The sequence below is a fragment of the Dermatophagoides pteronyssinus genome, unplaced genomic scaffold, assembly GCF_027571235.1.
Source record: "Dermatophagoides pteronyssinus isolate colony J.1.1.1.1 unplaced genomic scaffold, Derpt_VIB-CSIC_2022.12 sq0032, whole genome shotgun sequence".
Taxonomy (NCBI): Eukaryota; Metazoa; Arthropoda; class Arachnida; order Sarcoptiformes; family Pyroglyphidae; genus Dermatophagoides; species Dermatophagoides pteronyssinus.
The window spans coordinates 177,684-190,844 of record NW_027461556.1 but is presented as its reverse complement, the minus strand read 5'-3'; the positions used below and the strand labels follow the sequence as shown (position 1 = coordinate 190,844).

The 13,161-nt window shown below is 31.4% G+C and overlaps 2 protein-coding genes across 2 annotated transcripts; both read left to right on the top strand.

Annotated features, from left to right (window-relative positions):
• Positions 1–6,413: 6,413 nt before the first annotated feature.
• On the top strand, positions 6,414–11,838 carry fuss (SKI family transcriptional corepressor fussel). The gene is made up of 5 exons (XM_027350061.2): positions 6,414–7,318; positions 7,882–8,708; positions 8,813–9,003; positions 9,101–10,924; positions 11,015–11,838. The coding sequence occupies exons 1-5, from the start codon at positions 7,259–7,261 to the stop codon at positions 11,782–11,784; spliced, it is 3,672 nt and encodes a 1,223-aa protein (XP_027205862.2). The 5' UTR covers positions 6,414–7,258; the 3' UTR covers positions 11,785–11,838.
• A 177-nt stretch (positions 11,839–12,015) lies between these two features.
• Positions 12,016–13,153, top strand: Bdp1 (transcription factor TFIIIB component B'' homolog Bdp1). Its single transcript, XM_027349932.2, has one exon. It carries the CDS (start codon positions 12,139–12,141, stop codon positions 13,003–13,005), a length of 867 nt encoding a protein of 288 aa, XP_027205733.2. The 5' UTR covers positions 12,016–12,138; the 3' UTR covers positions 13,006–13,153.
• Positions 13,154–13,161: the final 8 nt, after the last annotated feature.

Sequence of the window (13,161 nt, the reverse complement as noted above, 5' to 3'; positions counted from 1 at the left end):
CAACAAATTGAAAACAATTGAGTGAATCAAGGGGGGAAGGGAAAACAAAAAAAAATGATTGAAAAAATAATTAAAGCTAACCACCAATATAATGACTTTTACGAAAGAAAAAAACGGAATTTCCAATCATATAAATGACGACGTGACAATTGGTCAATGTTTTAATCAAAATTTATATGACCATTCTATACATTCATTCATAAATGATAACGAAGACAAAAAATATCGAATGTCATCATCATCGTTCGAATTCGAAATCTATTGCAACACCACCAATGATTAAAAAAAAAAGAAGAACCATTAATGTCAAAATAGGCAAGACAATTTACGATGAGCGCACATCCAATTATGGATGTGGATGTATGTATCAAATTATGTAACTTTTTTATCGATTCTATGGAATTCAAAACAAAAAAAACAAAAAAACCATATCACTCTAATTAACAGCATGCATGCATGCATGCGTGTGTTTTTTGGTTCTTGGTTCTTAGTGTGATCACCAGTTGTTAATCATCATCATTAGGCAAGCTTATTTATGATGATTCAAAAAAAAATCCATCCAAAACACACACATGACACTGTCAATTATGATAATTTACAAGAATGACAAACAAAACAAAAAAAAACCCAAGCGATTCTGAAGAAAAAAAAAGAAAATGAAATTGGATAAATATTTGTTTTCATTCATGATGATGATGATCATCATCATATAATGAAGATGACAAACAAAACAAAACAAAACAAAACAAAAAAAAGGAAAAAGCAGAAATATCGAACAAGAGTGGACCATAATAACAACAGAGCGACTATATATACAGTCGTTGACTGACTTGGGTTCATATATGATGATGATGAGGTCATCATCAACACTAACTGATAATGTAAACACACCGAACCGAACCGAACCGAACGAATCATCGTTGAATGATATTCGGTTTTTTTTTTTGTTGTTCAAATTATCAATTATCGAAACATTTAGCTTTAATTGACTAATAAATAGTCCATTCATTCAGAATTCAGAATTGTACTGAACTCAATCAAAAAGAATCTTTTTTCGCGATTTGGGGTGGGGTGTGTATATGGAAAAGCATCGAACCAAAATTTTTCAACAAAAAAACACCGTGTAATCAGTTAATTGATGTTCACAATTAACAAGTTCGTCATTGCACATCGACGATCAATCAATCAATCATCATTTGTTGATTGAAACTAAAATCAAAATCCTGTCAACTAATTTTTTCTGTTTCTTTTCGATTCAATGGATCAAATGAAAAAAAAATATACCATATGGTCCAATGTTTTCAATATATCAAATATAGTAATTTAGTCATTCATTCAGGTATGATATGATGATTTTCAATCATGGACATCATGGACAACAACATTATTATTATCATCATTCGATTCGTTTGTTTTGGGTAATTTGCCCACCATGTGTGTGTGAAGAATGTATTTATTTCTGGCCAAACTTCACTATGTCAATATTGAGTGAGAATCGAATAACGACAAAGAATCGAATCGAAATTCCTATTCTCTTTCGATAAAATGAATAGTGGATGAATCCAAAAAAAAAGAAAAAGAAAAAAAATTTGAATTTAAATTAAAAGTTTGGCCCATTCACACACACACACAATGGTAACATTTCATTTCATTTCATTCGATAATACACGTGTCGACTATACACACACACAAACAAACGATTTTTTTCTATTTACACACTTGATTTTACATTGTGTGTATAGAAAATAGGAAAAGGAAAACAATTTACCTGCCGTCATTCAATTATATTATTACTAAAAATAAAAAATCGAAGATGGACATTCTCGACAATCACAACCGACCGACCGACCAAATAATGAAAATATTTACCATGTTTGGACATATGGCCCGACCCAGGACAAGTGTTTTTTGTTTTGTTTTTTTGGAAAAGAAATTCGATCGGCCAATCTGCTTGGATACGGATCAGCCGCCGTGATCATTGATCATCAATCATCAGACATACAACACAGGAACCAAAGAATCAAATCAATGTCATAATAATTATCCAATTCCCAATTGCCATATCAAAACAATCTGTTCTCAATTCATCTAATAATAATGATGATAATCAAAAATGAAAATAATAATGATGTTCCGCTAATCATAATAAACATCACAGGTGTGAATTCGCTCATTGATAATTTTGATTTTGTTGGAAACTAAATACACATCATAAAGACTGTGCGGGTGTTTTTTGAAAAAGAATATTTATTTCACGCAACACTGAGACAGACATTCGATACATGTATCATGTTTTATGGTTGGAACCAACAACGTGAAAAACAATGAAAAATTGGATTCACGTAGCTTGAATTAATCGTTACCGCTTTCAAATCCAAAAGTTTCGATTAATATTTATAACCGATCGAGCAATAATAAACAAGATGAAAATTGTGCAACCAAAAAAAAAAATTTCTTTGCAAAAAGATTCAACTCTCTCTCTCTCTCTCTCTAATCAACGATTCGGAAGATCTTTGGATCAAACAACTTTGTTTTGTTTTGATTATTCATTCAATTCATTCATTCATTCAAGGTGTGAATTACTTTTTTTTCCATTGTTTAGTTCATTCGGGTCATGGTTCTCTTTTTCTCGCTCGCTCTCACATAACCAAAAAACCGAAAATATCGATCCAAACAAACAAACAGAAAATATGTTTCCAATTTTAAACAATTTTCGTTTCTTCTTTTTCTTTCCTCGTCTTCTTCACATGATTGAATCATCAAAACAACACAATACCCTCTCTCTCTCTCTCTCATTTTCATTGAGTAATTGTTGTTCAATTATCAAACAACAACAACAACTATAAATAGCTTACCTAACTATTTTGCTTTGCTTTGTGTGTTTATTAATGTTTTTTTCGTTTTTTGTTTTGTTTTGTTTGTATCGAAATGGAAATGTATCCAGTGTGTGTGTGTGTGTTTGATTATGTTTGATGATGATGATGATGATGATTGTCGTCAATCTAATTTAAATTTATGAGAAACGAATTTATTTCACTCTTAAACAAAATCATTCAAACAATGTTTGGTCTGAAATTTTTTTTGTCGAGTGAATAGCGCTTGAGAAAGGCAAACAAAAGCCGACAATCGTGCATTATTACGTCGTGGTTGGTTGGGTGGTTATAGATTTGATTAGGATTGTGCAAAAACTACCCGAACGAAATCTACCAAATTCGGTATTGATATCGGGGATATGTTTTTCATCCAAAAAAACTTCGATTTTTTTTCAATTGTTTTCCCATTTCACCACTAATAGATTATGGCTATTATTATCCCTAAGTAATAGGATTTTTTTTTCTTTTTTCTTTTTTTACATCTAAATAGTCATCATCATCATCATCATTATTATTATTATTATGATGACTATTTTCACCTAATACACGCGACATGGATTTGTATAGGATTCGAACGTTTAGAACGTTCGAATCGTTCGAATATCAAGACAATGGATAGATTTGCTTGTTGGCTGGTTTGGTTTGATTTGGTGGAAAATATTGATATTTAGTGAATTTATAATGATAATATCATCAATAAGAGAGAGAGAGAGGTATTATTATTATACACTAATGGGTACTTAACAAACAAACAAACAACATTATCATTATCAATCACATCTGTATTGTTGTGTTTTATCGTGTGTTATATGTTGTTATATTGTGTTGAATATCATGTCATATCAATCACACAATTACAATTTACAATTTACAATTTCCATTCAATTTACCTAGTTGCGGTGAAAAAAAAAGAAAAAATCGAGTCAATTTTTCTTCTTCTTCTTCGTTTTTTTGTTGATAATAATAAATCGATTGACAATCAATTTTCGTACATCAGTTCGGCGATGCAAGTGGTTTTTTTTTGTTGGTTCGGGTTGTTTCTCTACCCGAGAAAAAAAATTGAATCAATTTGAATTTTTTTCTTTTTTTGCTCAAACAAATCAAAAAAATTTTTTTTTGGCAAACATACAATCCACAACCAACAATCGACAAACAAACAAACAAATTGAAAAATTTGTAAATCAAATTCCAATTCAAACATTGTTGTTGTTGAATTTATCATCATCATATAAAAATAGAACCACAACAAAACAGCAAGAAAATTAATTTGATTGAAATAACCTGAAGCGTTTTGAAGACAGTCAGTCATCATCATCATTGATTGATTTGAAATGATATAACCCAGGTAACCAACGAGTTAAAATTTGGTAAAATTCAAATGTAAACAATGAAAAAAAAATTCAATTAGAATCGATTAAATCAACAAAACATAAGTAATGAATATCATCATCATTTGAATCAATTATTTTTGTCAACAAAACGACAATGAGTCAATGTAACATTGGTAAATTAATTTCATCTTTGCCATGTCACCAAAAAAAAACGAATGGCCAAATCAAATGAACCACCGTTACAATGAAACGGTTCGATGAATTCAGTCTCGGCTTGGCTCAAAGTTTTTCAAATTTTTCGTCTCCATTGATCATAACGTTGTTGATGAAAACCTAGCAAAACTGATATTTGGATAGCCAAACAACCAGCGACAACAACTTTTTTTTTCTCAAAACAAGTCGAGCATAGAAAAAAAAGACAAAGTAACTTTGGTCAACGAAAAACGAAAACGAAAAAAAAATCCAATCGTATAAAAAGCCAAATAACAAGAATTGAATCCTTTCGGTGGAAATAGAATGATGATGTTGATGCTAATCCCCGATGGACCACTACTGGATTCGGTTATCGTTGATGTTGATGATGTTATTGTTGACAGATGATGATCATTTTCAAGTGAACAAAACGAAACCAATTGCTCAAATGGCCAATGTCCAAACATATTTATTTATGTTTTTTCTTCGTTTTTTATAGAAAAAAAGGTAAATATAAACGGGTGAACGGGATATAACAATAGCCAGCTAGCCACCACTATTATCATCATCTAATAATGCTGTAATGGATGTTTGTTTGGTTTTGGTTTGGCTGTAACAACAACATTATCAACCGAATGATCAATTCACAAAATGATAAATCGATACAATGCTGCTTTGTTCAATGACTGACTCTGAATGAATGAATGAAATGTTAACCCATTAGTTTCAACAATATTTGGCAAACAAATGAAAAAAACCCTTTTCATATTGTTTACATTTTTGTTCAATATCGAAAATTATTGTGAATGGGGTCCCCACGAATAATAATAATAATGATGATGATGGTCACCATTGACCAACCAAACTTGACAAGATAATTTATGGATCATTTCGTATTGACCGTATAAAATCTAGTTACCGATTATGGGTAGAAATTGTCACCTTTTGCAAAAAAAAATTGGTCAATTAATCAGGCCAATTAGTAGAGAGAGTGAATGAGCGAAAAAAAAATCAATTATCCTTTACCATTATGACCGATTTTGTCGAAAATCGAAAAACCAAACAACCAAACAACATTTTACTTCAAAACGGTTATATTATGAGTTCATTGTCGATCCAGTACACAACAAAAAAAAGATCATTAAATCGTATAGAGAGCGCACACGTTCACTCGTTGACATTCAATTATTTGAAAAATTATATCAATACCATTGAATGAATGAATCAACCAAACAACAAATTGATTTAATCCGATTAAACGATAAATATAGTCATCATCATAATCATCATTGTAAAGTTGCTACTCGATAATGATTTACCGCCGATCATAATCTTTTTTTTCTGCTTGTTTGTTTGGTCCACTTACACTGTGTATGGTGATTGACTTTGTCAGAAAAATCAGAAAAAATTGAATCGGTTTTTTTTCTGATTCGGGAAAAAAAATTGAACATTTTTTTTTCAATTTGAATTTTAATTAATTAAAACTATATTTACTTTTTTGGGTTCAAAAAAACAAGACAAGACAAGAATAAAATTCTCATTTGATGATGAGTTCAATTCAATTCACACCGATCACAAAAAATCAAAGACAAATTTTTCACTCACTTTCTTTCTTCGCCCGAATGTTTACCTTTCATTTCATTCAACTGATTTTCATTACATTCATTTGCCGCTTGTTTCTTTGAAAGCAACCTTTCTGTTTTTTTTTTTTTTAGTTCTACAAGCATCTACATTTCTCCCTAATTTACCAATTCAATGAACATCACTGATGATGATACACTGAGGGCAAAATCAAGCAAACGAGAAAGGGAGAGAGAGAATTGTGTTAATGAATTAATCAAGTAATAGCCCATGAATTGGAATTTTTTTTTAGTTGCTGCCAAAATTAAGCAAATATGGTTGATTGAATGAAAGAAAGAAAATTTGCAAAACAGAAACAAGCGTGGATCATCATCATCATCATCATCATCTTATTTAATTTAAATTTTCTGTTTCTGTTTTTGTTCATTTACTTTGTTTGGTTTGTATCATTAATTTTTTTTTCTCCTCTGTTTTTTCTCTACCCCCCTCATACATACAGCCATATCATCCATATCATCAATGATAATCATTATCGTCGTTTGTTCGTTCTCTGTATGTTGATAGCAGAATTAACATTAACTACATAACATTGAATGAGTAGTAAACACACACACACACACACATTGAATAAAATAGACGCCCATTGTATTGATTAATTAAATGAATTGCAATCAATTCGTTATCATCATCATTACCATTATTATTATCATCATCATCATTGATCATCATCATTATGGAGCAATCAACAAAACAAAAAAAAATTGAAACAACAAACGACAATATCCGGTGCGCATACATTTTTCATTCAATTCAAGAAAAAAAAATGGATCATCCCATTGTACCGCCGCTTTGGACCCATTTTATCCAATAATATTTAAGAATGATGACAATAAAGGCGGTCCAATCAATTTTATTCGTTTGTTTAAAACAACGAAAAACAACCAGTCAGTCAGTGTTAATAGTACAGTGTACACACGCTCATCTCTCCCCCTATATAGTCGAAAAAAAACTGACGGCCTTTTTTTTTCTTCTTCATCATCAATGTAGTCAACTTTGTTTCTGGTTTCTGGAACAATATTTCTGGACCAATGTTAGTTAGCGGAGTAGTAGTGGTTCGGTAATTTTCCTGGTTTGGTTTAGTTTAGTTTTGGGTGCCATAATATAATCATTTCCTAATTGACCATTCTGGATAACGGTAGCTAACTTTTCTCAAAAAAATGATACAACAAACAACAACAACGAATCAACAAACAATGTGATAATCATTATGATTGAAAAAAAATGGAAAATACAAATTCAAATAATTTACAAATTTCACCACCATCAACATATTCTATTCAGGTAAGTTTTTTTTAAAATCAAAAAGAAAAACCTCCAAAAAAATCTATTTTGACCCATCTCTTGACCACCTATGTTTAAATCGAATCGAAAAAATTGTTTCAAGAAAAAAAACACCAGATTCCCCTTTTAAATCTCATAGATCGAATAGACAAACAGACAAAACATTTATTGACCAATATTGATTGACAATTCTCTCTGTGTCTGTAATGTGATCAACAAAATGGTCAAAAAAAATTGGTTCATTTTGATGGTGATCACATTGTCATCAAATATTCTCATGGGTGTCATAATATTTAATGGCTAGAAAAACAAAACAAAAAAACCAATTGAAACTATCATTTACATTCACAATTAGTGTAATGTTATGTGTAATGTAATGTAATGATGAGATAGACAAAATCGTAAATCCCATTTGCCATTAATGATCCTGATCAGAGACAAATAATCCATCTCGTTCATTCATTCATTCATTGATTTCCCCCCACCGATAAAAAACAATCATTTTTTTCTCTTTTTTTCTGTCTTTTTTTTTCTGCTCCCAAAACAACAACCTACGATCATAGAAAAATCATTTTCATTTTGAAGAATCTAGTCAATTGATTGAATCAAAACAACCACCAGCGGAAACATCATCATCAGCATCAATGTTATTTTCAAATAATACTGTTGTTGGCTATAGTCATTCGTCAACAACAACATCGAATGACAACCAGGATCCAAATCCTGAAACAGCAACAACGGCCAACAGTACCAGTCATGCATCGATTCCGCTTCAACATCCTGGTCACCTAAATAATAATAATAATCATCATGCGATTACCACAACATCTGCACAACAACAAAATCAGTTTAGTTTGGCCAATCATCATAATCACAGTAAAATTATTAATTCATCATCATCACATCAAGACAAACATCAATCAGAATCATCTGCATCTTCATCCGCATCCGTATCACCACCAATACAAGTGGGATCAGGCCCGTTAGTTAATACTGTTGGTAATGATGTTCGTAATGTAATGTTATATGGTATACCTATTGTATCATTATTAATGGATGGTCAAGAACGATTATGTTTAGCACAAATATCAAATACATTATTAAAAAATTTTAGCTATAATGAAATACATAATCGTAGAGTTGCATTAGGTATAACTTGTGTACAATGTACACCAGTACAATTAGAATTATTAAGACGTGCTGGTGCAATGCCTGTATCATCACGTCGTTGTGGTATGATTACAAAACGTGAAGCTGAACGTCTTTGTAAATCATTTCTTGCTGAAATTGAACCACCAAAATTACCTGAATCATTTTCATTTGATGTTTATCATTGTTGTGCATGGGGTTGTCGTGGTAGTTTTACACCATCACGTTATAATAGTTCAAGGTTTGTTTTATTTTCTTTTTCATTCTCTGTGTGTGTGGTGGCCACCAAAGAAGAATCATAATCATAATCAAAAATATCATTTCTATTTCTACCCCTTTTTCTAGAGCTAAATGTATTAAATGTAGTTATTGCGCATTATTTTTTTCACCAAATAAATTCATATTTCATTCACATCGTTTACCAACATCAAAATATATACAACCGGATGCAGCAAATTTTAATAGCTGGCGACGGCATATTAAATTAGTTGGTAATCCTGATGAACCATCCGATCATATTATCTATGCATGGGAAGGTATGTTTACCATCATTATCATTGTTGTTTATCATCCAAAAACACTATTTTAACACTGTAATTCACAATTTTCTTTGAAAAACAAAAAAACTTTCAGATGTAAAAGCTATGTTTAATGGTGGAAGTCGTAAACGAGCAATGACATCAACATTACATTCATTTACTAAAAATCAAGAACATCATAATCATCATTCACATTCTACAAATACAAATACAAGCCGATCATCCATTGGTAAAGATCAAACGAAACGAGAACCGACAACATCACGTACATCGTCCAAACAATCAAAAAATTCAAAAAATAAATTACATAATAATAATAATGATGATAAAGATTCAATTCCATTGAAATCAATCGATGATAGTCATCTGGATGATAAACAAGAAGATATTGATGATGAAGATGATGAAGATATTGAATGCGATGTTGATTCATTGGATGATGATTACAGGGCTGTTCAATCAATACTTTCCAATTCGAATGATAATTTTACTAATCAACAATATCAATATTCAAATACACCGAAGACAAGTGGTCATCATGTTCATACATTAATCGATAATTCGGCTAAAAATTTTCCATCCGAATCAGTGTCATTAGCAGTTGATAATGCTAGTTCTTCTGCAGCTGAATCATCATCATCATCATCATTGAATGATATTGTGGATAATAATCGTAATGGTTTGATTAAAAATTTTCTATTTGATGGATATCCAAATTCTTCATGTTTCAACAATAATAATAATAATAATAGTGCTCAATTTGATAGACAAACACCGTTTGGTTTCACAAATAAAACATTCAAACCGATTATACAACCATCAGCATTGGCTACATCATCATCAACGGCAATTGCTGCGGCAATATTTTCATCAGTTGCAACAGCAAAGGGTTCTCCTTCATCATCATCCTCATCTTCATCATCATCGGCATCATCTGTATCGGCATTATCTTCAACATCCTCCTTATTGGTGGCAAATAGAAAGATATCACAACAACAACAACAACAACCACCATTATCATCAGTAATGGCATCGTCTCCACCTTCATCATCACGTCTTACATCACCAACATTATCTCATTCATCGGCTTCATCACCGCCATCAACACACCAAATACAGCCCTCAAAAGCCTTGATCAACAATGATATAAATACATCGTTAGTGTTTGATTATGATCACCATCATCATCCTCATCATCTTCATCATCAACATTCGGCATCGAAATTAATTCAAGATAAAATGAATCAACGTTGGTTACAAAATCTAAATCATTCATCTCCTTCGACAACAAATGATTCGATTTACAATTATAATTTGAACGAATCATCATCAAGAATCAATGATAATCGTTGTCGAATGCCACCGATTGTGACCAATACATCAACAATCTCATCATCCGATTCATCGTTATTTTCTTCATCATCGGGCTTGAATCGTTCAGCTGAATCAATCATAACTATGTCAAATCCGGCTATTCTTAGTTCATTGCTTTCAACAAACAATAATAATACTACTCGTGATTCTTGTCCTGCTTTTGGTTCCTATGTTCCACCATCATCAATACGTTCGACCAATGTAGATAATCCGAATTCCAATCTAATTACACCATCAGATAATCTGGCCGAAATAATGTGGAAAGCTTGTATGGCCAGTAATGTTCGTGCTACATTACCATATGCTAATTTATTTTGGCCATCATTACCACCACCACCACCACCAGTATCAGCATTACCAACTTCATCTTCATCATTACCAACATCTAGCCGAACATTCATGGATCGAGATTCTAGTCCGGATAGTACACAGATAATGGAAGAGAATGGTGCATTATCCAAACAACGACCCATCATTAACCGTCAATCAAATAATCCAACAATAATGCCGGAAATATTTCCTTCTTTTCTGCCAAATCTTATCGGTAAGCTGTTTTTTGTTTTGTTTTGATTATTCCATTCCATTATGATAATTATCAAATCATTATGATCATCATATTAATCAAATGAATTAGGACAAAATTCACGTCTATTTCCACCATCCACACAGCAATGCTGTCCACAATCACCAAATTATCTTGGCCGTATGATCAATGAATTTAGTGGTGGACAATCTTCGAATCAAACCAATTCAATGCTTCGATTTGTAACGACACCTCGACAACCACTACCAAGCAAAGCAGAACAATTCAATTTGATGACAAACAATACCATTCCATCATCGTTGACAACATTCGAAAGTTTTAAAAATCGACTAACCGAAGATGTATTTCTTTTCAATCGTAATATCGATCCGGTCAATACATTTCGAACACCGTTTCATTCATTTAAACAAACTGATTTTATGATTGATCATCGAAATTCTCAGGATTTGTATGCAAAACATTATGACGAAGAAAATAACACTGCTAAAAGTCAAAGTAATAATCAAACAACAACAACAGCAAACAAACGAAAATCAACAACTCAGGAAAATGATTCGACAAAGAAAAATGGCAAGAAAAACAAACGATCATTTTTAGCCATATCGACACTTGTATCAGATAATGATCGATCAGGTTTAATTGATCTAAGTCGAAATGTAAAGCCAACAGCCAGTGTTAAAGAAAATGATAGAAAAATGAAAGAGAATGAATCAAACAATGATGATGATGATGATGATAATCAAGAATCACAGGAAAAAATCGTTCCAATCGATTTTAGTGCTAATGGTGACAACAATAACATTGCCGAAATTATCAACAATTCAATGGATAAACAACATATCGAATTGACAACCGAATAATAATTTATATTCATAGTCAAATACTATTCAATTAGTTATTTATTTGTTAATCTTATTTTCTCTAATTTAATTACTAAAACATAATTTGAAATTATAAATAAAATGAAAAATAAAAATAAAAATTCTTAAATGATCGCCATCTATTGATGACAGTTTAAAATTTACAAGCATACATTGTATGTGAGCAATGTGCGCAGAATGGATTCGCAGAATATTGCGTCAATCTGTTTTTGGTTAAAAAAAACAAAAAAAACATTGCACTCGCCCATTTCGAATGTGTCATTTTTGTTTGATAAAGTGAATATCGATTTGACCAAAAATTTGACAACAATTTCGAATCTAATTTTAATATAAATGTCTTTTGTAACACCGGGAGAACCGTTACGAAAATGTCGTCGAACATTAAACAAAATTCATCAAGATCGAGAAAAATTACCATTACGAGAATTATTATTTTACAATCCTCCGGAAACTGTATTTCAGAAGGAATATCGTGAACTACATGAAGAAGAACAAAATAAAACATCGGTAGTTTCGCCTAAACTACCATCGATTAAAAGTCGAACATCTAGTCGATCAAGTTCAGTCAGTTCTGAACAAAATGGTGACAAAGATAATCTTAGCGATCAAGTTAATCAACAACCAGTAGAGGTGGTCGAATCGCTGGAAAAAGAAGAGATTATATCAAGTAGCAGTAGTGTTCAATCGGAAAAGATCGACATTGCTGCCAATACCGATGGCATGTTGACCATCGATGAAAAAGGCAATATTGTTGTCAAAAAATCAGATTCACAAACAGACTCACAAAGTGATAATCAACAAGCTCCTAAATTAAAATCCTCAACTACTTATAATTCATTTCGTCGTCAAGAACGTCCACGAATTTTTTGGAGTGCTGAAGAAACTACATCATTCTATGCAGCATTGGAAATCGTTGGTACAGATTTCAGTCTGATGAAAGCTGTTTTCTTCAAAGATAGTATTCGTGATCGTAAACAATTGAAACAAAAATTCAAACGTGAAGAAAAAAATAACCGCGAATATGTGGATAAAATTTTGTTCGAATCATTGAAAAATCGTTCGAAACTTAATTCAATAATCAATGTTGAAAATGTTGAAAATACAATTCCTGCAGCTAAAAATGACAATGATGATAATGATGACATTACTTTGTCCGATGCTGAAACCGAAATTGTCGAAGTGACTGTCAATGAAATTTGACCATTTGTAATCTTTACCAAATTCTTAATTATCTGTCATATATTTGATTAATCAACGATGATCTGTTTTTTTTCGAATATTAATAAATTTTGATAATTTAAAAGGGATAAATTTTAATTTATAAATAGAAACAATAAATTTTTTTTTTTGAAATAA